General features: G+C 41.5%; 1 protein-coding gene and 1 long non-coding RNA gene across 22 annotated transcripts in view; one reads left to right on the top strand and one right to left on the bottom strand.

Annotated features, from left to right (window-relative positions):
- LOC138850636 (uncharacterized) overlaps positions 1 to 3,359 on the top strand; it is a 22,628-nt gene extending 19,269 nt beyond the window's left edge. Inside the window, exon 2 of the long non-coding RNA XR_011390672.1 lies at positions 2,985 to 3,359. This is a non-coding gene — a long non-coding RNA (uncharacterized lncRNA). The remainder of the gene's footprint in view (positions 1 to 2,984) is intronic.
- C7H1orf141 (chromosome 7 C1orf141 homolog) overlaps positions 1 to 26,757 on the bottom strand; it is a 67,198-nt gene extending 40,441 nt beyond the window's left edge. For 2 of the 21 annotated variants that reach the window (XM_017346198.3, XM_070078302.1), the window contains exons 1-4: positions 26,479 to 26,560; positions 25,338 to 25,527; positions 20,571 to 20,661; positions 12,836 to 12,993 (exon numbers count right to left, since the gene is read on the bottom strand). In XM_017346198.3, coding sequence (XP_017201687.3) covers positions 12,836 to 12,993; positions 20,571 to 20,648 — 236 coding nt within the window. In that variant the 5' untranslated portion in view covers positions 20,649 to 20,661; positions 25,338 to 25,527; positions 26,479 to 26,560. The other 19 variants (XM_070078310.1, XM_070078311.1, XM_070078299.1 and 16 more) reach the window with 18 other exon arrangements.
- Positions 26,758 to 27,221: the final 464 nt, after the last annotated feature.

The following is a 27,221-nucleotide window of genomic DNA, read 5'->3' as shown; positions in this document are numbered from 1 at the left end:
TGCTGCCTTTCCCAGGCCATTAGCAAGGAGCTAGACCAGAAGTGGAGCAGCCAGGACACAAATTGGCACCCATATGAGATGCCAGCAGCACAAGCAGTGACTCCACGTGCTAAGCCGTGATGCCAGCTCCTCAACTTTTTAAAATCTGGGCAAACAACAACTCCAGCCCAGATTTGTAGTGTTAGACAATTTCTGTTGTGGAAATTCTAACATGGTCAATTTCAAGCTACTAATGTGACATCACCGAATGTGGAATTGAGTAGATGTGCAGTAGCATACTAGAATACTTATTCACCATATAGTATGGCATTGCAATTTTAGTTTACATAATTTAGTTGTAATAGTGGATATTCAATAATCATCTCACCAAAGTGTTGAGAATTCAACAACCAGCTAACGAATTGGCAGGAGCTGACTTTAGCAAACCACTGTTCCCATACATGAGATAAAAGAGATCAGAAGAGGAGAGGAGAGAGGAGGAGTTGTCCTAGAGGAAGGTCAAAGCTACCCAACAGTCATAGGTAGAGAGACAGGAAAATAAAATGGTTGGCCTTGCCCTCTTTCCATTTCAGCTTCTTCAGTGTTGCTAGACTGTCTTGTATGGGGAAGGCAAAAACCTCAATTATAATTTGGGATAAAAATACTGAGTTTCACTGACTCTTAATAACCTAAGTTATAAGGGTGAATTAAATTAGAGAAATTGCTTTACATTTGTATGTCCTTGAATCAAGCATAGGGAATAAGAGCTAAACTAGTATTGTAGATTTCTGAAATTCTGTATTTTTAAATTGTGTTTTAAATTGTGTCAGACTTTGGGATCAAAGCTGTGTTTTTAACAAAGAATGGAGAACTGTTCCATCTTTGTCTATTCTCAGAGACCATTTATATGGTTCTTTGAAACTTTACAGAAACTCACCCTTGACACAACTTAAAAGTGGTGCTTTTGTGAAAGAGATCTTTGACTATTTTCTCAAAATTTTCCAGTTCCTGATCCATTTCTCTTTTTTTTATTGCTAAGATTATTTTCTCCATTTATATTTTCCCAAAAGATCATCGGTTATTACACCCACATTGCAAAGCAGTGTAAGTATACAAAGGGACTTCAAAAAGTTTGTGGAAAATGGAATGAAAAGTAAAAATACAAACTTTATTTCTCAACATACTTTCCACAAATGCAAGACACCTCTGTAATCAATCATACAAGTCATTTAATCCATTTCTAAAGAACTGGGGATTCTGGAAATTCAAGTATGTGAATGTCATCTTTTTTACATTACTAACTGAAAAAGAATGGCTGCTCTTTAAAGATAGCTTGAAGTTAAAAACAAAAATCAAAAGGAGCCAAATCAGGACTGTAAGGTTAATGTCCAATTTACAATCAAAACTTGCAAAGTTGCCATGGTTGGATAACGGGAATTAGCAGGGGCTTTGTTGTGGTGGAAAAGGACTCCCTGGGAAAGCTTCCCTCGTGTTTTCCTGCTAAAGCTTTGGCTAAACTCTCAAAAACTCACAGCAAGCAGATGTTTTCATTCTTTGGCTATCCTGAAAGCTGGTAAGCAAAATGCCTTGAGCATCCCACAGAAGTGCTGCCATGACCCAATTTGCTTTTTGGTGAGTCTGCTTTTGATGTTACTCAACTGCCTCCACCTCATGGTGGCCATTGCTCTTACTGTGCTTCGTCTTCAGAATCCTGCTGGTAAAGCCATGTTTCATCTCCCATCACAATTCTTCAAAGAAATGCTTCAAGATCTTGGTCCCACTTGTTTAAAATTTCCACTGAAAACTCTACTGTTGTCTATAACAGATCTAGGTGCAACATTTTGGGTATCCATTGAACAGAAAGATTGTCCAACTGTAACTTTGCAGTAGGCACTGTGGAAGCCTAACCACTTGAGATGTCTTTGGTGTTGGATGTTTTTCTGTTGTCAGTCATCAGTCCTCATCAATTACAGCCTGGAAAAGGTGAAATGTGACATGGATGGGCAGCTGCTGAAGGTTTCATTATCAACATCATCTCATCCCTTTTTAAAATGAATTATCAATTTTTTAGAATATTTTATTTATTTCATTGAGAGGTAGAGTTAAAGACAGCGAGAGGGAGACAGAGAGGAAGGTCTTCCATTGCTGCTTCACTTCCCAAATGGTTGCAATGGCCAGAGCTGGACTGCTTTGAAGCTGGGAGCCAAGTGCTTCTTCCAAGTATCCCACATGGGCACAGAGGCCCAAGTGCTTGGGCCATCTTCTACTGCTTTCCCAGAGAGCCGGCTCGGAAGAGGAGCAGCCAGGACTAGAACCAGCATCCCTATGGGAGGCTGGCATCGCAGGCAGTGGATGAACCTACTGTGCCACAGTGCTGGCCCCTGAATTATCAATTTTTTAAAGATTTGTTTACTTGAAAGGCCAGAGTTACAGAGAGAGATAGAGAGAGAAAGAGAATAAGACAGAGAGAGATCTTCCATCCACTGATTTCACACACCAAATGGCCGCAATGGCCATAGCCAAGCCAGGCCAAAGTCAGGAGCCAGCAGCCAAAAGCTTTTTCCAGTCTCCCATGTTGGTGGCAGGGTCCCAGGAACTTCGGACATCTTCCACTGCTTTCCCAGGCACATTAGCAGAAAGCGGGATCAGAAGTGGAGCAGCAGGGTCTCGAACTGGCACCCATATGGAATGCCGAGACTGTAAGCCGTGGCTTAACTCACTGTGCCACAGCACCATCCCCAGTTATCAATTGCCATAACATTTTCATTAAGTATCAGTGATTCCATCATTCTACCCTCCAAGCTTCACCATAAATTTGATGCTCTCCTTCTTCAATCTTACCAGATTCCTATTGCTCTGATAGGCTCTCCTCAAACTGATGGGTTTTTTTTCTTTTTTAGTATCTCAAGCCAGATTAGGTATGTTATTAATAAATTGGTATGAATTCATTTTGGTGCAAAAAAATTTTTGAAATTCATGCATAGTTTCTTCAATGTATTTTCCAGGAATTTTTAAAGATCCTACGTACAGGGGCCGGCATGGTGGCGTAGCAGGTAAGGCCACTGCTTGCAGTGCCAGCATCCCATATGGGTGCTGGTTCAAGTTCCGGCTGCTCCACATCCGATCCAGCTCTCTGCTATGGCCTAGGAAAGCAGTAGAGGAGGCCCAAGTCCTTGGGCCTCTGCACCCATGTGGGAGACCCGGAAGTAGCTCCTGGCTCCTGGCTTCAGATCGGCACATCTCCAGCCATTGTAGCAATCTGGGGAGTGAACCAGTGGATGGAAGACCTCTCTCTCTCTCTCTCTCTCTCTCTCTCTCTCTCTGTCTCTCCTTCTCTGTGTAACTTTTTCAAGTGAAATAAATAAATCTTTTTAAAAAAAGATCCTATGTATAAAGTATTCCTTTATAATGTTTCATTTTTTTCTATGTTCATGGGTATGGTTCCTTCCACACTGTCAATATGGTGCTATTATATTGTCATTTTGTTCTTTTTCATTTCTCAAATTATCATAATTTTAACATTCATTCAAGGGGTACTAGACATGCTAACTTTCCCAAATGCCTTAAAATTTCTTTGTACTTAAAAGAAGAAAGCCAAAGTTTGCAGGACTTCTGGGAGATGACAGCTTTTCTTTGATCCTTAAATGCGTATTTAACATGATTTACAATCAATATATTGAACTAAGGACTAAGTGCTATATATTCAGCTTATAATATTAATTATACATATAGCTTGTCCTTAACTGATCTTGACTTTCTTTTCTAGTTTATATGAGCACACACTGATTTAAAAATGTTTTTTCATTAAAATAAATTTGTCTTTTAATTCCACTTTCCACCAACTTTTTGAAGTACCTTATAGTCCTTTGTCATGTTTTTTATTGTATTATATGGATCAATTTTGTCAACTTACCTAACATACTAATATGACTAAATTATAAATCCTGCTATCTAGAAGCGAGTAGAGTTACAGGATAGATAAAACAGATATATAAATAGTTTCCTTCTAGGTTGATAGGGGCATAGATAAAGACATTGTACTACTTAATCAGGATTGGTCCACCAGTATTTTTACTGCTCACTTTTCCTATCTGCGGTTTCACTCCCCAAGTGGCTGCAGTGGCCATGGCTGGGCCAAACTGAAGCCAGGAGGCAGGAAGCAGAGGCCAGGAGCTTCTTCTGGATCTCCCATGTGGGTGTAGGAGCCCAGGGATTTGGGCCAACATCTGCTACTTTCACATTCACATTAGTAGGGAGCTAGATCAAGAGTGGAGCAGGTGGGACTTGAACCAGCACCCTATACGGGATGCCGGTATCTCAGGCAGTGGTTTATCCCACTACAGCACAACACCAGTGTGTGTTGATCCTACTTATAAACTAACACATTATCATAATGTTGGGAGAAGACTTGAAACACCTGATCAAAGACAATAACTATTTATTATCAATAGTAGGAGCAATCACATTACACACCAGTTCCCTGAACGCCAGTCACACAGAGTAACAGAGGGCCAGCTGACACTCGCGCGGATAGGTCGTCACAGGAATGGAACACTGAGTTTAGGGCATCTAAATTTCTATAATATACAATGTGTACATCTGCTGTTAGTCCAAAGGATAGATATCTTTCTACCTTTTGAGGTTGTTCACTACACAAACATCCTTACAAAGTCAGTCTTACAATGCTTCTGTACACAGTAATACAGAAATGCAAGAGATACATGGAGAGTTGTTTCCGAACAAAAGGAGGGAAGTAGGAAAAGGAATCGTAGGGATAAGAGCCTAGAAATAGGAATTGTATTCCTAGCATTAGATTCTCATAGAAGTTAGGGACCAGAACCTGGAATTATTAATTTGGTGGGATAATGCCCCAGTGTAAGATTAAATCTGTCTTTCATCGACTTCCTGCATTTTGCATTAAAAACAAACATCTATCCTTTCTTCCCTTCCTTCCTTTCCTTCCTTCCTTCCTTCCTTCCTTCCTTCCTTCCTTCCTTCCTTCCTTCCTTCCTTCCTTCCTTCTTTCATTTTTTCCTTCCTCTTATATTTAGAAAAATTCCCTGTGAAAGTATATCGGTCTTAGCTGAGTTAAGGGGAACATAGACAAAGGCTTTGAATTTGAGTTGCGTGAGCTGGAATTACAGGAAGTCTGCTGCACATAAGTGGGAAGAGCCACGGACATGGCACTGGATACAAAGGAAGAAGACCCAAGGGAAGGTACAGCTCAGATAGCAGCATGGGGTCATTCTAAAAGCTGCTCCTTCCAAGCTGGAAATTCTTGTGGGTTACTTCCCATGTAACATTGTTTTGTTTTCACAATACAGCCACTTTGAGATGGAAACACAGACTTTGATTTTGGCATCATGGGATAATTTAAGATACATTTTTCTGTAATAAAGATACTCATCTGTATATTTATTGGGATCTTTATTGTGTTTAATTTTTTTAAATGCTTATTTATTTAAGAGATTCACAGAGACACTTCTCAAATGCCTGCAGCCACTGGGCTGAAGCTAGAAGCCAAGAAATGAAAACTCAATCCAAGCCTCATGTATGAGTGGCAAGATTCCAACTGCTTGAGCCATCACCACTCCCTCCTAGGGGTGTGCATTAGCGGGAAACTGGAATCCAGAGTCAGAATCAGGTATTGAACCCAGGTACTCCTCCATGGGACATGGCTGTCAACTGGTAAGGTGCATGTCCAGCCAATTCATTAAAAAAATTTCATTGAAAACAATTGTAGGAGACACCAAGATGACAGAACAGGAAGGGAGCTGATTGCTCTAGTCTAGGGGATAATAGTTTAAAAAAAACCTGGAGAAAGTCCAATCTCAGGGAAGAATTAGGGATAAAATAGCAGAGGAAAATCCATGCAAATTTGAGGAGCGCTGTGGATGTAAGTGGAGGGTGTGGATGTGCACAACTCAGGACCCCAGCCGCCGAGAGCCTCAGCACCAGCTTTGGAGACTGAGGTGAGACCAGACTGCAGCAGCCCAAGCCATTGGTGATAAATTTATGGAAAGAAACTGATGTGAGTACGGCTTGGAGACCTGTGGGGGACAGTGTACCTGCCAACCCAGAGAAAAAAAAGCAGGGCACGTTCCCCTCTCCCTGATCACCCGGCACTAGCATCCTGTAACTAGCCAAGAGAGAGTGGGTGCCAATTTGGATATACATAACAGCTGTGCCAGCTCATGTCCATGTGCCTAGCAACCAGCAGAGTGGAGACGCCGGAGTCGAGCTGAGAGAATTGACAGGGTGCTGAGTGCTCATGACTGTGGGAGCCTTGTGTGCTGGGACTGTGAAAACATGGTGGCTGAGGGCACAGAGGGTGGCTGCGTCTTTGGGTAGTTACTGCAAGTGGCTCCACATGCTTGGGGCTCCCTGATTCCCTGATGAGGGTCATTGCTGTGGGACCCATGCTCAAAATGAGGACTACACATATCCTTTGTGTGGTTCTTGGTGAGAATGAATATTATACCCACTGGGGCTAGTGGCCAGGCATTGGTCTCCTCAGAGGAGAGGAGTTGAGTGTGAGACTACACCAACAGAGCAAATTAACCCTCCCCTCTGATAAAGAGAGAGAGAGAGAGAGATATTTACCACGCCCAATTTGGGTGTCACCTTGGACACTCCCCTCACCCTGGTGCCCTGAACAGAGCTCCCTGGCCACACCCAGCACACACCTAAGGTATTCACTGAAAGAGCAGACACTCTACTAATCCACAGATGCATAGTCCAAAGATAAAACCCATCACAGGGGAAAAAAAAACACAATAACACTTGTCTCCACAAATGTCCAAAAATAAACACAATAACTCAAAAAACAAGAATAAGGGAGACAACATGATGCCTCCAAAGGGACACAACAACACTCCAATACTAGACTGTGAAAATGAAGAGATTGAAGAAATGTTAGAAATAGAATTCAAAAAATTGTAGGATTACTTAAAAGTAATCAGAAGCAAATACACATATTAAAGAAATACATACATGACGTGAATGAACATTTTTCTCATGAAATTCAGATTTAAAAGAAAAATCAAAACAAATATTTGAAATGAAGAATTTGATAGATCAAATTGAATTCAGTAGAGAGTGGAGAGTCTTAACAACAGACTTGGTGAGGCAGAACGAATATCCAAGTTAGAAGACAAATCTCTGGAAATTTTGCAGTCAGGCCAAAAAAGAAAAAGAAGAAATTAGAAAACTAAAAAATAGTGTTAGAGATTTATAGGATACCATCAAACAACCCAACAGATGGGTTCTAAGTATTCCTGAAGGCCTGGAAAGAGGAAATGGATTAGAAGGCCTTTTTAGTGAAATAATTACAGAAAACTTCCCTAATGTGGAGAAAGAAAGGGACGTCCAAATACAGGAAGCACATAGACCTCCTAATAGACATGACCAGAAACATCCTCACCATGACACATTGCAGTCAAACTCTCCACAGTAAAACATAAGAAAAGATTCTAAAATGTGCATGAGAAAAATGCGAGGTTATTTCAGAGGATCTCCAGTTAGACTCATAGCTGACTTCTCATCAGAAACCCTCCAGGCCAGAAGGGAATGGAGAGATATAGTCCAAGTTTTAAAGGAAAAAAAAAAAAACTGTCAACCCAGAATACTGTACCCTGCAAAGCTCTCATTTATGAATGAAGGTGAATTAAACACCTTCCATAACAAACAAATTGAAAGAATTTGTCACCACTTGTCTAGCCTTACAAAAGATGCTTAACAATGTGCTATACACAGAAACATGGTCATCACTATGAAAGGTGAAGGCAGAAGATCTCCCAGGAAAATTAGAAAGAAAATCCAAAGTAAACAACAGGAACATTTAAGGAAAAATGGCATGGAAATTGAACTTACTCTGGTCTTTCTTTTGCAGCCCTCATAATTTTAAACTACATATTTCCTTTGCTACTGAATGGTATTTCTGAAGTCCAATTCTGAGTATGCACTTCCTTATTTCAACTCCTCAGATGCTCCTCCCTTCTCAGGAGATTGTCCACAGTTCTTTAATTGGCTGAGAAGACCTTCGCTGACCTGACTTTGTGTGCCTTTTCAGCCTCACTTCTTAACAATTACTCTCCAGTCTTATCCCTTAGCATGTTCAAGTCTACTAACACTGAGCCACTTGTGGTTCGCTCACCGATTTCCAGCTTCCTTTTGTATCTGGCTGGTCCTTTGTCAAAATTACTGCTTTGACCTGAAACATATTTCTCCCTTTCCAATCCTGCTTCTCCTTCACTAATTCTCTGGGTTTCACTGAGGTTCTGCCTCCTCTACGAAGCTTTTGCTGGCCCTCAAGAGAGAAATCTTTCTATAGCAACTAGTTTCTGTTCACTTATCTAGATCTCCTATTGAATGTTAATGGATAAGTGTATTTCACCACTGCTGTGGTATCCTCAGAGTACAGCAGTCTTTCAATAAATACATGTAGAATAAAAGCAACTCATTATACTATAAAATAAATAAAAGTTTATATCAGAGCTGTTGTTAATTGAAGAAATCCTCAAAGATTTCTTACTCAAATTTGGTTAGCAGTCCCAGAAACAACAAAAAAATTTGTTCCAGAATGAGAATTACTCAAGTCTGAGTGAAATCTAATACTATATTAAATAGCAATCTAGGATCCACTTCTGGAAACACAAGTGGGTGGTTTGGCCAAGCAATCCCCTTGAGAACAACTAGAAAATCCAGGAGAGGGGGAAATAAAGGATTAAAAACATTTGCTTGGGGGTAGGCGCTGTGCCATAGTGGGTAAAGCTGCTGCCTGCCATGCCAGCATCCCATATAGTTCAAGACTTGGCTGTTCCAATTCCAATCCAGCTCTCTGCTATGGCCTGAGAAAGCAGTAGAAGATGGCCCACATACTTGGACCCCCACACCCATGTAAGAGACATGGAAGGTCTTGGTTCCTGACTGACTGGCCCAGCTCCAGCTGTTGCGGCCATCTGAGGGAGTGAACCAGCGGATGGAAGACCTCTCTCTCTGCTTCTGTCGCTGCCTCTCTGTAACTCTGCCTTTCAAATAAATAAATCAATCTTTAAAACAACAACAACAACATTTTCTTGAAGACCTCTAAGAATTTGAAAAGCAATAATGACTTGAGGGGCCAAGAGCTGGGCAAAGAGGGAAACTCAGGCAAGTCTGGCACCCGGGACTGTGTTTTGTCAATTCTAAAGTTGGCAGCAAAGAGACCAAGAGGTCGTGCAGTGCTTGTGACAAATATGTAGGGCTGTGGGAATAAAACTGGAGATCAGGCCCCACTGATGAGGAAGGACCTTAGAACACTCTTCAGACTTGGGTTGGGCCCCAAATATTTATAGTTTATAACCTAAATGAGAGAGTGCACGACAAATACACCAGCCCTCAAAAGAACTGAAGTTTAGTGTTTAAATTCAGTGTTAAATTAACTACTCTGACCTGGGAATGCTAATTCCTTAGCCTAGCCAAACGTCTGGCTAAAACATTGTGTCAACGTCTGCACAATTGAAGAGAACAGAACATATGGAGCTTCAAATTATATTTATACTTTTATAATTGCATCTTCCAGTTCTCAATAAAAATAATCAGGCATATGAGAAGATAAGACCATGTGCTTTTAGATACATGAAAATAATGAAAAGCACAATGGAAATAAAAGGCAATAGAAACAGGTTCACAGGGGAAGTTATAAAATAGCAATGTTTGGGCACCAGTTTGTGTCCTAGTTGCTCCTTTTCCAATCCAACTCTCTGCTAATGGTCTGGAAAAGCAGTAGAAGATGGCCCAAGTCCTTGGGTCCCTGCACCCATAAGGGAAATCGGGAAGAAGCTCCTGACTCCCGGCTTGGATTGGCCTACCTCTGGCCTTTGTAGCTATTTGGAGAGTGAACCAACAGATAGAAAAAAATCTCTATATATCTCTTCCTCTCTCTGCTGTAACTCTACCTCCCCACTAAATAAATAAATATTTTTTTAAAATAAAGTTATACTTAATATTCTCAGAGAATTAAACAGTAATTGAAAACAAGCTGTGTTTCTTAATTTTTGCATAGATTATTTGGGGTCTAATCTTTGTAATTTTGCAGGGAATTAACACATGGGTGGCAATTTTAAATAGTCTTACTTTATAGACAAAATTATACAGGATATGTTAACAACTATGAGTGTTATCAGGAACTCTGTCTTTTGTAGAAATTGCTGCTACCTAAAGAATTTGCTTACTTTGAGAAATAACACACAGCTGTTATATGAGGAAACCTACTTGAAGACAGGCAGGCGGGAGACAGGAACAGTCTACATCACAAGACAGCCTCAGTAGTCTGCTGCTTAGGCTTACCTAAATATCCCTGATCTTCTTACTTTCTTTAGCCAAATTTTATTACCTTTGGCTGGAGGAAAACCCTAACTCTTGTGGAGATTCTTACACTTTTCTTTTTCTTTTTTTTTTAAAAAAAGATTTATTTATTTATTTGAAAGTCAGAGTTACACAGAGAAGGAGAGGCAGAGAGAGGGAGAGAGGTCTTCTATCTGATGGTTCACTCCCCAGTTGGCCGCAACGGCCGGAACTGTGCTGATCAGAAGCCAGGAGCCAGGAGCCAGGATCTTCTTCCGGGTCTCCCATGAGGGTGCAGGAGCCCAAGGACTTGGGCCATCTTCTACTGCTTTCCCAGGCCTTAGCAGAGAGCTGGATGGGAAGTAGAGCAGCCGGGTCTTGAACCGGCACCCATGTAGAATGCTGGTGCTTCAGACCAGGGCGTTAACACGGTGTGCCTAAGCACCAGCCCAATACTTTTCTTTTTTCTTCTTCTCCTTCTCCCCCTCCCCCTGCCCCTCTCCCTCCCCCTCCTCTTCCTCCTTCTCCTCCTCCATCTTCTTCTTCTTTTGGCTGATTCTGCTCTCCTGGACACTGATCAAACAAATCTCCCTTGTCTTTGAATGCTGCAAGTATGTACCACTTTGTCGGTATAGTTCGCACACTTCCCAGTTAGCCAGGCTTACACTTGACTCAAAAGGAACATTACTCAGATGTTGATGGGTTTCACTGTCACTAATACAGAATCAAGGATGTCTTTACAAATTGTTTAGGAAATGATCTTTTCAGACAAAAAAGCAGTAACAACAACTATAAATCATTGCTCATTGCCTTTGAATATATCTAATGGGTCATTAGCCTTATACTATCCTGTTACATAGTACACCACACACACACACACACACACACACACACACACATATATATATATGTACATATGTGTATGTGGTTATATATTCTTCTTTTTCCTTCCCCATATTCTCAAATTTTTATTTTATGCCATTTTTCTGGGCATTAATATATTATATTTTAATATGGATAGTTCCATAAGTGATTTTGAAGCAAAGTAATTAAAACAAAGTAAGTAAGGTAAGAAATTTGTGATAAAGCTAACTTTTATAAACTATTAGTATTGACTTATGCTGGAAAAAACTCTTCTGCTAACTTGTGGCTCCCCATTGGAAACATGTTCTAGTATCTCAGTAAATCTCAGTAAATAATTGAAATATGAAGGAGTGATATTTCTTGCCACAGTCAGGATGCTTACAAGTAAGTCAGGCATTAGCTACAATTTGGGAATAGCTGTTTTACTTCATCTTCAAATCGTTGTTCAGTACTCTTCCAGACACCTCCCCTTGGGTGCCTCACAGGCATATTTAACATAAACAAAATGAAATGAGATGAATCACAGCTCTTTCATTTTAATCCTCTCATCCACCTAATCTCCTCACAAGTCCTCTACCTAAGTACAAAATGTTACAATGCACCTTGGCAACAAGCCCGAGAGGTTACAGTCACTTCCTGTTGAAACAGGCAGTGAGGAGGGGCACAGGCTCTGACTGCAGGCCTCTAGGATTTTAACACAATCTCTGCTAATTCTTACTGTGTGACCTTGGACAAGTGATTTAACTTCACTGAGACGGATTTTTTCATCTGCAAAATCTGCTTTACACAGTGGATTGTTAAATAGGATAAATGAAAGAACAGTATTTATACTACCAGCAATATCCAGTTGATTTTAAGTTCTATTGAGGGGCTGGTGCTGTGGCGCAGCGGGTTAACACCCTGGCCTGAAGCGCCGGCATCCCACATGGTTGCTGGTTCTAATCCAGGCTGATCCACTTCTGATCCAACTCTCTGCTATGGCCTCGGAAAGCAGTAGAGGATGGTCCAAAGAAGAAGCTCCTGGCTCCCGGTTTCTCGCTTCGTATCGGCTCAGCTCCAGCTGTGGTGGCCAACTGGGTAGTGAACCAGGGATGGAAGACCTCTCTCTCTCTCTCTCTCTGCTTCTCCTTCTCTCTATGTAACTCTGACTTTCAAATAAATAAATCTTTAAAAAAGTTTTGTTGATTCTACATCTTAGTACTTGGGCTCTCTTCTATATTTCTTATGCCTGGAAAAATTCTCTGACATTAGAAATGTACTTACGGTAATGAATGACTGAGGTTGACCTGTTCAGGCCATCCCTTGTAAGGATGCAGAGAAACCACCTTATGTGGTCTTTTTAGGCAGACATTTTCTTCAAATGTATTACTTTAAATTTAAAGTAAATCCTGACAATTATCTGGAGCAACATAATGGAGCTCAAGAAAAGAATTCTTTAAAAATTCAGCATTGCTATTACCATCTACACTAGCGAAATATTATGATGATAAATAGTTTATAAACCAAGAATATCCACAACAGTGATTTAGTATATTTTAACTCATACCCATTATAAAATACACCATATGACAAACCTCAATTTAAAATACTGTGTGTAATATCAGACAAAAATAAAGTAATGCTTTAAAACTTCAAACTGAAAATTGGAGGTAATTATGATAGTTACGCTTTTGGTTTTTTGATGTCACTCAACTTGTTTTTTCTGATCTTTGATAGTGCCTTAGCTGTAGGTGTAGCAACAGCCTCTTCAAATTCCAACCGAAAATCAAATGTCAGGGGTATGACCAAAACCTTTTTTCTTCCTTCACTCTGAAGCCGGTTTTTCTACAGCAAAGTCAAAGTAGGAAAAAAAAAAAAAAAGGAAGTGTGTTTGATATAAGAAATCCCTCCTTGCCAGCACACACACGATTGCGTGCACACCATGTTATACATCTACGTGCACATAACAGCAAAATAATAGAAAACGAGGAGGCTAGTGCACCAAATTTTTAAAATTTTTTATGTCTTTGCACTATGTCCCAAATCACTCTTTTCCATCTACCTTCTGAGCTGTTTCACTATATAGATGATGATAAGGCTTTGCTGTGGTTTAACAGGATATGGCTCTTAGGGCTCCAAAGTCACAAGTTTCTGGCACTAAGAAAGTGAAAACTTAATCCAGCTGTGCTGTCTAGGAGGTGAGCGGAGTTATAGGTCCATATATCACTGGGGGTGTGACCTCAGAAGACAGTTTTTGAGAGAGGGTGGCTTCTAAATCCAAGATGGGCCCAGCCATGCTGTCTGCTTTCAAGCTTGCCATGTGATCTTTCCTTCCCTCGTGTTCTGCCATTGCCATCCTCTGGCCTCTGCCGGTGGCTGCCCACAATGATTGTGATCTTCAAAACCATGAGCCAAAATAAAGTTCTCTCCATCACAAGTAGCCTTTCTCCAGTATCAGTTATAGTGACCAAAAGCTGACTAATACAGAAAATTGCTAATGAGGAATGGAATCATTACTATAAGGATAGCTAAAATTGGGGAGGCAGCTACTAACTGGCAGACGTTGGAAGAGTTTGAAAGGCTGGACTAGGACAAGTCTAGAATGCTGAGTATTATGGGTGATTCTGGATAAGGCTCAGAAGAAAAGGAAATGAGGAACGAGCTGGAACAGCTTAGAAATTGGCTAAGTGGCTCTGACGGAATGTGGACAGGAATGCAGACAGTAAAGGCCATGCTGATAAAGTTTCAGATAAAATTAAGATCCTGGTGGGAATTGGACTAAAGTCCATCCCATTATACCGTGGAAAATAACCTGTCTGTACTGTTTCCCTGGCCTCAGAGAGTGGAACGCAGAACTTAAATATGAGGGACTGATTTATTTGACAATGGAGACTTCTAAAGAGCAAAACATTCAGGCGGGAGCATCGATAGTACTGGCCACTTCTCATCCACTGCACAGTGAGAATCAGAAGCAAAAAAGGACAGAGTAGAGATGGGCCAAGGACATCAGTAGACATTTTTCAAAAGAGGAAATCCAAATGGCCAGCAGGCACATGAAAAAATGTTCAAGTTCACTAGCAATTAGGGAAATGCAAATAAAAACCACAATGAGGTTTCACCTCACCCGGGTCAGAATGGCTCACATTCAGAAATCTACCAACAACAGATGCTGGCGAGGATGTGGGGAAAAAGGGACACTAACGCACTGTTGGTGAGAATGCAAACTGGTAAAGCCACTGTGGAAGTCAGTCTGGAGATTCCTCAGAAACCTGAATATAACCCTATCATATAACCCAGCCATCCCACTCCTTGGAATTTACCCAAAGGAAACTAAATTGGCAAACAAACAAGCTGTCTGCACCTTAATGTTAATTGCAGCTCAATTCACAATAGCTAAGACCTGGAAACAACCCAAATGCCCATCAACAGTAGACTAGATAAAGAAATTATGGGACATGTACTCTATAGAATACTGTACAGCAGTCAAAAACAATGAAACCCGGTCATTTGCAACAAGATGGAGGAATCTGGAAAACATTATGCTGAGTGAATTAAGCCAGTCCCAAAGGGACAAATATCATATGTTCTCCCTGATCGGCGACAATTAACTGAGAACCAAAGGGGAAACCTGTTAAAGTGAAATGAATACTATGAGAAACGGTGACTTGATCAGCCCTTGCCCTGACTGTTGATGAACAACTTAAAACATTATCCCTCTTAGTATTTTTTTTGTTTGTTCTACTTAATACTTTTGGTTGAAATCTGTAATCAATACACAGTTATTCTTAAGTGTTGAAACTTAACTGAAAAGTGATCCCTGTTAAATATAAGAGTGGGAATAAGAGAGGGAAGAGATGTACAATTTGGGACATGCTCAAGCTGACTTGCCCCAAACAGTAGAGTTAGAAACATACCAGGGGATTCCAATTCAATCCCATCAAGATGGCATGTACCAATGCCATCTCACTAGTCCCAGTGATCAATTTCTGTTCACAGTTGATCATAATGATAGGACTAAGAGTCAAAGGGATCACATAAACAAGACTAGTGTCTGCAAATACTAACCTATAGAATAAAAAAGGGAGAGAACGATCCAACATGGGAAGTGAGATACACAGAAGACTCATAGAATGGCAGATGTCCTAAACAGCACTCTGGCCTCAGAATCAGCCCTTAAGGCATTCGGATCTGGCTGAAAAGCCCATGAGAGTATTTCAGGCGTGGAAAGCCAAGACACTCTGGAAAAAAAAATGACCTAAATGAAAGATCTCTGATAGTAAGATCCCAGTGGAAAGAATGGGTCATCAAAGAAGGAGGTACCTTTCTTTGAAGGGAGGAGAGAACTTCTACTTTGACTATGACCTTGTCTAAATAAGATTGTAGTTGGCGAACTCCAGAGGCTTCCATAGCCTTGGCAACTCATGACAAGAGCCTAGGGTGATTACTGACGCCATAAACAAGAGTGTCAATTTGTTAAGTCAACAACAGGAGTCACTGTGCACTTAACTCCTCATGTAGGATCTCTGTCCTTAATATGCTGTACATCGCGATTTAATGCTATAACTAGTATTCAAACAGTATTTATCCCTTTGTGTTTCTATGTGGGTGCAAACTGTTGAAATCTTTACTTAATATATACTAAATTGATCTTCTGTATATAAAGAGAATTGAAAATGAACCTTGATGTGAATGGAAGGGGAGAGGGAGCGGGAAAGGGGAGGGTTGCGGGTGGGAGGGAAGTTATGGAGGGGAAAGCCATTGTAATCCATAAGCTGTACTTTGGAAATTTATATTCATTAAATAAAAGTTAAAAAAAAAAAAGTCACAGCCTGGCTAGGGAAGGAGCAAAGAAAAACCCAGTTTGGAACAGAAGAGTAGGGAAGGAAAATTTCTTTTATTTTTTTTAAGATTTATTTATTCAGTCATTCATTCATTTACTAGGCAGAGCCACAGAGAGGCAGAGAGAGAGAGAGGTCTTCCATCCATTGGTTCACTCCCCAAATGGCTGCAACAGCTGGAGCTGGGCCAATCCAAAGCAGGAGCTTCTTCCAGGTCTTCCAAGGGTGTAGGGGTCCAAGGGCTTGGGCTATATTCCACTGCTTTCCCAGGCCATAGCAGAGAGCTGAATAAAAAGAGGAGCAGCCAGGACTCAAACCAGTGCCCTAATGGGATGCCAGCACTACAGGCAGCAGCTTTACCTGCTATGCCACAGTGCCTGCCCCAGGAAAATTTCTTGATAAAGGGATTTGTGCAGGGTTGAGAGGTTGAGGTTTGGCTTTGTGGCACAGCAGTTAAGCTGTCATTTGGGATGTCCACCTCCCATATCGGATTGCTGGTTCAAGTCCAGTTACTCTCTTCTGATCCAGCTCCCTGCTATTAAACCTGAGAAGCAGCAGATGATGGCTCAAGTACTTGGGTCCCTGACAAGCACGTGGAAGATGCATATGGAGTTCCTGGATCTTGGCTTCAGTCTATCAGCCCCAGCTGTTGAGACCATCTGGGGAGGGAACTAGAGCACACAGAAGGTCTCCTCTCACTACCCTTTCACACACGCAGCCTTTCATATAAATAAAAAAATAAACTTTTTAAAACATTTGTGCAAGTAAAAGGGAGTAATTTGCTAATAACAAGACAATGTGAGATAGATTCCAAAGGCATCTCAGAAATCTTTTTTTAAAGATTTATTTATTTATTTGAAAGATAGCATTACAGCGAGAGAGAAGGGGACATATATATATATATATAGATATATATATAGAGAGAGAGAGAGAGGGAGAGAAAGAAAGAGAGAAACTTCGATCCACTGGTTCACTCCCTAAATGGCCACAACGTGCAGAGATGGGTAAAGCTGAAGCCAAGAGCCAGGGGATTCTTCCAGGTCTCCCACATGGGTGTAGAGCCCAGGATCTTGGGCCATCTTCCACTGCTTTCCCAGGCACATTAGTAAGGAGCTAGATTGCAAGAGGATCAGCCAGCACTGGAGCTGGCGCTCATATGGGATAATGGCGCTGCAGGCCATAGCTTAACCTGCTGCGCCACAGTACAGAAACCCATCTAGCAAATCTTTAACTTTTCTTCTCCCATCATAGCCCAGAAGCCTGGGAAAGCAGACCCGCTTCCCAAGAGTGCCTCAGCATTCATTTCTCTGCATACAACTGACACAGCGCCATAGGACTGCAGCCGTAATTTAATCTGCCCAGGGATGCCTCATGCGGTGGCAAGCCTTGTTGGAGTCCACGTGATGCCGGTTTTGCAGAAATGCAGAATGGAAGAATTATGGAGCTATGACAGATTCCATTGAGATTAAAAAAACAAAAACCCTAGGGGACCAGGCAGGGTTATGTCTCAGGGTTGGAACACCTGCGTGCAACACCTGCATGGGGGCAATGCCTGGGGGAATCGGGAAGGAAGCTGCAGTGCAAACTTCAGCAGGGTACAGCGAACAGCAGTGCGAAGCATTCACGGGGCAAAGGGGCAAGCAGCATGCTGCACAGGCCTTGGAAAGTACAAACATCAACAAGCAGCCTCCCAGAGCAGCCGGGGGGGCAGAGAGCACCAGAGCGTGGGGGCAAGGAGACTCCACCTAGATTTCAAAGACCGTGTGGACAGCTTGACTATGGACGCACACACCTGTAACAAGGGTGGAGCCACTGGAGAGCGCCTCCGCTGAAGCAATGCCAAGCAGAGGTGTGCAGCTGGCGCTGCCGTAGAGGCCCCAGCAGGGCAATGCCTAGTGAAGATTCAGCAAGCAGACTCCAGCTCGTGAGAGACCACCACGTGCTGGAACCAATGGAGCGTAGGGGTGGGGTTATCCACGCCCTTGGGATCTCACCCTCCACAATATGCCCGGGACGCTGGCCACTGGGGCTTAAGAATTTAATGCTTGCACTGCTAGGTTCTGGATTTTTTTGCTTTGGTCCAATTAATTCCCTCTACTTAGAATGGAAACGTGTCACCCTATCTACTCACCATTGTATCGTGGAAGTATGTAACGGATTTTTACAAGATCACTGTTGAAGTTTACCTTGAGTCTCAGAAGAGATTTGGGAATTTAGACTTTTGAATTAATGTTTGACTGAGTTAAAGCTATTGTGAATGGAATGAGTGTATGTTGTATGTGAGAATGACAAGTTTTGGGGAGGCAGAGGTGGGATGCTATGATTTCAATAGGTTTTGGCTCCCAAACTAGAGCAGGTGGTTAAATCCCAGTGTCATAATTTGATTCTACTAAAAGAGAATAAGCTTAATCCAATCATGAAGCCAAAGAAATAGGCCTAGTGGGAGGCCCTTAGTTCATTGTGGACATGCCCTGGGAAGGTAGTTCTCACAGGAGAATGGTCATAAGAGCCAAGTTTGGGGGCCAGCGCTGTGGCATAGTAGGTTATGCTGCCACCTGCAGTGCCTACATCCCATATGGGTGCCAGTTCATGTCCTGGTTGCTCTACTTCTGATCCATCTCCCTGCTAATGTGCCTGGGAAAGCAATAGAAGATGGCCCAAGTACTCGGGCCCCTGCACCCACATGGAAGAAGCTCCTGGCTCTAACTTCAGACAGGTCCAGCTCTGGCTGTTGCAGCCATTTGGGGAGTGAACCAACAGATGGAAGGTCTCTCTGCTTCTCCCTCTCTCTCTGTGTATGTGTAACTCTGCCTTTCAAATAAATAAATAAATCTTTAAAAAACAAAAGAGCTGAGTTGGACCTATCCGCTTGGCTTCCTGGCTGGCCATGTGATTTTGCCCCACACATGCTCCTCCACTGCCATCCCCTAGCCTCACCAGCTGCCGAGTGAACCAGTCGGGTATGCCCAATCTTGGTATGTGAACTTCTGAAATTATGATCCAGTATAAACCTCTTTCCTTCACAAGTAGTTTCTCTGTGGTATTTGTTGCAGTGATGAAAAAGTGCTATCTCCTAGCAGTTTTAAGCATTTTAAGAAAAGACCTATAAATTTAGCAAAGACAACAGTGATAAAGTTATTAGAATGATGGCAGTCATCTCTCTCCAATCTGCTCCTCTTCCTGTAGGCACACATATGGTGAATGTCACACCAACCTTCATGTGAGTTAGAAATAGAGTTAAGAAAGCAATCAAAAGAGTACTTTGTTAAAATATTTATACAGATGGACTGAAGGGGACAGAGGATATAACTGAAGCACTATTTAAGGAGCTGACTTAAGGTTTGCTCTAAAAACTCTCAGCGCAGCACAGAGAAATAAAGAGATGACAAATTTGAAAGCAAAGTCTGCCAATGATGGGGTAAGTGCTAGGAGAATTAACCTCCTGCTGTTACAACCAGGAAATCAGAAATGAAAATTACTGCCTTCAAGCATAAGAAAACAGAGCAGGACCGGATCCCTGAAAGAAGAGAACCAAATTGGGTAAACAGTCCAAGAGTCCATCTAGTACCTGGAGGCAGTTTCTGGGCTAAGGAGCAGGGAGGGGAATCCTGATGTGTTTGCCTGAACTGAAACCAAACTTTGTGGCCTTGATCTTGTTGAATTTAGGAAAATGATTGCCATAGCAGTCACTGTTGGGCATTCACCCCAGAGAAATGACAACTTCTCCTCGTACAAAAATCTATGTCAACATTCATAGCAGCTATATTGTTAGTAGCAGAATCCTAAAAACAACCTAAATGTCCTCCAATGAATGAGTTGTTGAAACTCTGGACATCCATGTGATACTATTCAGCAACGAAATTTCTATCTCATTTATATTATGGTGCAAAAACCACAGTGAACCTCAAGGTCTATTATACTTAGTGAAAAGTCAATCCCAAAATTTTACAGTGAATGATTTAATTTATATAAAAATTTTCAAAATTATACAGGACTAAAAATTAGTGATAATTATGGATAGAGACAGGGGAGTTCTTGTATGGATGGAAAACTGCTGGAATTCCTTATGCAAGTTTTGCAACTTTAGATACAGAATTACCAAGACTATGTATGCATTATTCCATTTTATCATTAAAAAGGGACTCTACCTGGTGTCCATATGGGATGCTGGAGCTGCAGACCATGACTTAACCCATTATACACAACTCTGGCCCCTTCTCTTTAATAGATAAACTAACTAATTTTTATATATTTAATATATTGGTAGGATCTATAGAGTTGCCACATTTAAGGTTTAACTGCTTAGGATTTTTATTTTAAGCAAGTTTGATACATAATGTAACCTAGCATGACAGATATCCAGAAGTTATTTTGTATATTCTGTATATTTTTCATTTAGACAGATGACTCTTTCAACTAATACAATCTTTTTAAATATTTTTAACTTTTTTATTTATTTATGTGCTTTTAACAAATCAGTTTACATATTCATATTTATAAATCATCCTAAAAAGTGAAATTATTCTTATTTGAAACATTAACTTCATAATTATTAAATCAAACTTTAGCTTTTCCTTTATGAACCTTTGCTCTTTGCTCCAAGAGTGTCTTTTCTTGTTTATCCAGGACATCTAACTTTTCCAAGATTTTTTCTGCCATCATCAGTCAGTAATTCCTATTGAAAAGGGAGAAAAAAATTACAAAGAAATTCAAATTTAAATTTATAGTGAATTATTTAGGCATAAGCTAAGAGGAGACTCACCTTTAAATCTCTGTTTTAGGCAAACATCAGAATTGCAGCCATCCTGGAATAATCATAGAATTGCAAGTGTGCCAAAGTTTTTCCAATAGCAAGCCATGTGATCAGAACTGCCAGGTTTGTGTGGGCCACAGAATTGCTTAATTTATGATAAAGATTACCATATGAGGATTTGATGTGACTCATACTTAAGGTAGGGACATATGGCTTGATTTACATCTCTTTGCTCTTTGTCATGCTATAATTTTAAAGAAAGTAAAAGCAAAGACCTCAGATTTATATATTTAATTTCATTTAAATCAAGTTGGTTAATGATCCAAGGCTGTTAATATAGTACTTAGCAGGCAATTAGTCACACAGAAGGAGTAGCAGCTAAGCTGGTTAGGCTCTATTACTATTTTCCAGTTAATTAATACCTAGCTGTAAATGTTTTCTAGTTGATTAATATCACTGAACATCTCATCTGAGGTCAAAGGACAAATGTTTGGCTCAGGAAGCTCTACGTTAGGCATCAGGACCTAGTATAATTTATTTTCATTTTAGATATAAAAACTGAAGACCACAAAGTCCCTATGGCCACAAGAACTACATTAATTCCTTCTAAAGGCACCACCCCACTGATCTACTTTCTTCCCACTAGGCCCCACCCCTTAAAGGTTCCAGCACCTTGCATATTGCCACACTGGGGAGCAAGCTTCTAACCTATGAACCTTAGGGGAACATACTTAAAACATATCCACACCATAGCACCAATGAGGCAAAGAACTTACACACAGGAATTTCTGGATCATGGGGGTGAGGGCAGACAGTACATCTTGTTACGAACTAGATTACCTTTGGTTGTGCTGCAGGGTAAGAGTTAACACAATGTGAATGTCTTAGGCTCTCTGGATCTCCTCCAGGAGATTTGGGGAGAGAATATCAGAGTATCTGGATACTGTATACTTTCCTTGCAGACCCAGGAACCAGGCCTCTTGTAAATCATAACAACAACTATGAAATGTTAGTTTCTGGGTTCCCCTTAAATGGAATGAGTTTAAGGAAGTGAAAAAGGCCCCCAGAGTCCTCACCACAATTTCTTTTATTACAAAGATTTCTATTTCTCAGGAAGAGATGGAAAGTTAAATAACTGGAAGCATCAGCATACGGAAGTGAGTGGGTTCCCCATGTTGAGGAATACGTAATTACACAAGGACATGCTGCTTGTTCACAAGAAGGAAGAGAGAGCACCCACTGTTTCATTCTCCAGATGGCCGCACAGCCAGGGCTGAGCCAGGCAGAAGCCAGGAGCCAGGACCTTCACCCAGATTGCCCACATGGGTGACAGAAGTCCAAGCACCTGGACCATCTTCCCTTGCTTTTCCCAGGCCACCAGCAGGGAGCTGAATCAGAAGCAGAGCATCTGGGGACACAAACCAGAATCCATGTGGGATGCTGGGATCACAGGCAATGGCTTCTACCCTCTATGCCACAACGCCGGCTCCTGTTCTAATTTCTTAAATCCTTTCTCTTCCCAGTTGACCATTATTTGGTTTCCTTCTGAATAATTTCACAAAGTCTGCTCTCATAGGTCACCAGGGTCACCATCTTATAAGTTACCATACACTTTTCTGCTCTTCGTTGAATTCTTATAACATTTATTTATTTCCATGGAAACTCTTTTTTTTTAACTTTTATTTAATGAATATAAATTTCTAAAGTACGACTTATGGATTACAATGGCTTCCCCCTAATACCGTCCCTCCTAACCACAACCCTCCCCTTTCCCACTCCCTCTCCCCTTCCATTCACATCAAGATTCATTTTCGATTATCTTAATATGCAGAAGATCAGCTTAGTATACATTAAGTAAGGATTTCAACAGTTTGCTCCGACACAGAAACATAAAGTGAAAAATAATAGATGATTTTTTTTAAATGATGATGAAATCAGATCAGACCTATTGTCATGTTTAATCCCAGTGAGAGTCTAGTTGGGAATTGATAATTTTTTTTTTTTTACAGAAGATCAGTTTAGTATGCATTAAGTAAAGATTTCAACAGTTTGCACCCCCATAGAAACACAAAGTGAAATATATTGTTTGAGTACTCGTTATAGCATTAAATCTCAATGCACAGCACATTAAGGACAGAGATCCTACATGAGGAGTAAGTGCACAGTGACTCCTGTTGTTGACTTTACCAATTGACATTCCTGTCTATGGCATCAGTAATCTCCCTATGCTCCAGTCATGAGTTTCCAAGGCTATGGAAGCCCTCTGAGTTCTCCGACTCTTATCTTGTTTAGACAAGGTCATAGTCAAAGTGGAGGTTCTCTCCTCCCTTCAGAGAAAGGTACCTCCTTCTTTGATGACCTGTTCTTTCCACTGGGATCTCACTCACAGAGATCTTTTGCCAGAGTGTCTTGGCTTTCCATGCCTGAAATACTCTCATGGGCTTTTCAGCCAGATCCGAATGCCTTTAGGGCTGATTCTGAGGCCAGAGTGCTATTTAGGACATCTGCCATTCTATGAGTCTGCTGAGTATCTCACTTCCCATATTGGATCACTCTCCCCTTTAACTCTTATCTCTCTTGGTCCCTGTGAAAACAGTCACATCTTCCTGCTCTAAAGACCCCTTGTCATGTCCCCAACTTTCTCTTCTGTCTTACCTCACTCCCTAAACACCAGTAGTCCTAAGGGTCCAGCCGTCTTCCTCATCATTCCATGTACTCTTCCAAGACGACCTCTGCAACCCATGCTTCATCTACCACCACCTATTTCCAAACAAAATCTCTCTTCTGAGCTCCAAACCTATATTCTTGGCTCAACCCATTATCTCAAGTGCAGGATTAGGAGTAGCCCAAGTGCAGGATTAGGAGTAGCTTGTTCTCACCCTTCCTCTCCCAACAGAAAATCTCCTCTAGCCTTTATTGTCACATTAATATCTCTAGGTCTGTAGCTCATGCTCCTAGGAGGGACAGCAAGTCTTGATCGTCATTATACCTGTAGGATAAACTAGAAAGCCTCTAAGGAATGGAGATTCTCAGTTGCCCTATAAGTCAGAATTTATGGAGGTGAAGATTAGCAATCTATTACTGAAGTTCAGGATTTGCTCAATTCCTTTTCACCTCTCCCACCTTCATGTACACAAAAATATTATCTTACACATGTTATATCTGAAATATATTTTAGCTCTTTTCTGATCAATTCATATTGCTATTACTTCAATTTAGGATTCCATAGCTTGTTGCCTGGAATATTACAGTAGCTTCAAAGTTTATCCATACGTTTAATCCATTTCATCCTCCATTCTGTCTATTCTATTCCTCATATCTGTCTGAATTTTTTTTTTTTTCAGGAAAATACGGTCACACGCCTCCCTGCTTAAAGCTTCAACCCCTTCCAACAGCTTTCAGAACAAATGTCAAGATCTTTGATTCAGGGGTAGCACCATCTGTAGCACTATGGCAATCCCATAGGCAAGGCCGATTTGAATCCTGACTGTTCCACTTCCCATCCAGCTCCCTGTTAATGTGCCTGGGAAAGCAATGGAGGATGGCCCACCTGCACCCACAAGGGAGACATAGATGAAGCTCCTGGCTTCCGGCTTCGGTCTGGCCCAGCTCTGGCAGCTGTGTCTATTTGGGAAGTGAACCAGCAGATAGAAGATATCATATCCCTCTCTCTCTCTCTCTCTCTTTCTCTATTTTTCTCTCTCTCTCTCTGTAATTCTGACTTTCAAATAAATCAACAAATCTTTTATTAAAAAAAAAGATCCTTGATTCATCATATGAGGCTCATCGTTTGACCTCTGACCATATCCTGAATTTTACTTGTCACTTGCTCATATACCCTTGATACCTCAGTCATAATGAACAACTTGTGTTGTATTTATTTATTGCTTTGATTTTGCTATTTGCTCTGCCTGAAAGCCAATCTTCTATTCTTTGTATTCCTAAGTCCTGGTCATTCTAGACCCAACACAAGTCACACCTCTGTTAGGAAGCTTTCCCAGATACTTTATTATTTAGATGCCAAAAATCTGTGATCATGTGAAATCTTAGTATACGGCTATCTATCACTTGTCACACTCCAGTAAGACACTTTGTATACATGCCTTATTCCCCCTCCAAATGATGGGTTCCTGGAAGGCAGGAACCGTGTCTGGTTGTCTCATTCATTTTTGTAATTCTAGTATCTAACAACTTAAATAAATGAGTCAATCATCATCCACAAAGGAAATGCACAACTGTAAATGCTATGAACTGTTAGCATGCATTTAGCCTGCTGTGACTTTTAGTTTATATTCATTATTATGCACAAATCTTTGACAGAATCTTGACAAGGTTCTTCTAGATCAAGAGGCAGCATAGCACAGTGCTTAACGACATAGACCCGGGAGTCCATCTGCTTGGATTTGAACCCTTAGCTTTGCCACTGACCAGCTGCGTGATCATGGGCTGGCTGCTTAACCTTTCTGTGTTGTCCACCTGGAAAGTGGAAGCAGTAAAAGTAGCTGCTTCGTGGGGGCTGTTATGCATTTTAACTGTGCCAATGTAAATGACATATAAATGTTAGTAAATAAATAAGTCTTAAGTAATGAGACACGTACCAGGTGGAGGTGTGTGGGAGTTCCTTATTATAAACGCTGCCAGAGGCACAGTGTCCATTCGCACGCTAAGCTTCTTTCTACCATACCTGCCAGCACACGATTGTCAGCGATCTCCATACGTCTAACTTCCTACTTGCTTCCTTCTCAATACGTTGCTTCAATTATGTTTCAAACATTTCCCACTTTGGAACTTGAGAAACAATGAAAATACATTCAGCACTTTAGCATCTTCTATTTTAATTCAAGAATTCGCTCTCTTCTCTACATCTGATTATGGTTTCTTGTCTTTCCCTAATTTCTTCATAGTTTTACTTCTGAATTTTCTGTTAGATTCTTATTCTGAGCCCAGGGAACAGAAAGTAAAACCCGTTGTCCTGTAAAGCCCAAGGCTAGACCTTAAATAGCCAACAACTATTCAGGGAGATTAGCCTAAGAAGCATTAGGTCACTGCGCTAGAGTCTCATCAAAAAACAAACTTAGTTTTGTCTTCATTAAGCCCAATTATTCCCCATAACTAGGGGTTGGAGAGATGATTTTACTTCTTTAGTAGGTATAGATATTTCTGTAGCACTTTTTATAAGTGCTGGTTGGGGCTGGTGGTGTGGTACAGTGGGTTAAGCCACCACCTGAGATACCAGCATCGCATGTTGGAGAGCTGGTTTGAGTCCCAGCAACCCTGCTGCTGATCCAGCTGCCTACTAATGTGCCTGGGAAAGCAACCACTGACAGGCCAAGAACCTGGGCCCCTGCCACCCATGTGGGAGACCCAGATTGACTTATGGGCTTCTGGCTTTGACATGGCCCAATACTGGTCATTGCAGCCATTCAGGAAATAAATCAGCAAATGGAAGATCTCTCTCTCTCTCTCACTCTCTCTCTCTCTCTCTCATTCTCTGTCTCTCTCTGTCACGCTGCCTTTCAAGTAAATACATAAATACTTCATTTAAAAATACCCTTTTTACTTAGAATAGTTTTAAATTTACAAAACAAAAACTGTGAAGTAGCACAGAGTTCCCGCATAGCCACACACAGCTCCCCCTATGGTTAACATCTTATGTTCCCATGATATATTTGTCACAGCCTATAAACCTCACCCAGCCTCCTCTATTTTTAACATCCCATATTACTAAATTGGTCATACTTATTGAATCACACCCAGATTCCTCTATGTTTTTCTGATTTGTACCCCTTCAATCCCTCCCAACCCTCCCAGTCCCCATCCGAAGCACTCTGTACTTACGGCGGGAAGAAATGCTCTCCCCTGGAACCTTGGGCTTCTTGGGTCACAGAAGCCCGCCTTGGAATCTCCGAGCTAGAACGGCCCAACTGTCTCCCACAGAATCCCGTCAGCAGCCGGGCTGCAGTCACACGCGGGGGCCGAGGTCGTTGTGATCCTTGCTTTCATTTCCATGGCTGCTGTCCTCCTGCAGACCTTCAGGTTTGCACTTTCCCTGCCCTGAGTTATGGCCTGATCCTCCCCCACCTCCAGCTCCACCCCCAATCTGCCTGTCCCTAACCTTCTCTCTCAGCCCTCAAATAGGGAGACCTGGAAACACCACCAGAGCTGTCTTGCTTAAACAGACACTAGTTGGGTTCAGCTCCAGTCCTGTTACAAAACACCAGCCGAACTCCTCAGAGGACATGCGAGACCATTGAGGAAGTCAGCCAGGGTCTGGCCCGGTTCCCCTTTCCCATTTGTCTGCCCCATTGCTGCCCCCTCCACTGAGGCTACTGCTCCCATGCCTGGGACGCATCCCCTTTCCAAATCACATTCGTTATGCCTGCCTTTCCTTCCACTGGAAGTGTTCTGGCCTCCTGTCTTCCAGCCAGAAGCCTCCTCTTCATCAGGAAGTGGTGCAGAGATGACTTTTTTATGAAATTTTC

This window comes from Oryctolagus cuniculus, chromosome 7 (assembly GCF_964237555.1).
Source record: "Oryctolagus cuniculus chromosome 7, mOryCun1.1, whole genome shotgun sequence".
Taxonomy (NCBI): domain Eukaryota; kingdom Metazoa; phylum Chordata; class Mammalia; order Lagomorpha; family Leporidae; genus Oryctolagus; species Oryctolagus cuniculus.
Note: the sequence above shows the minus strand (reverse complement) of the source record. Positions and strands in the feature narration are given on the sequence as shown.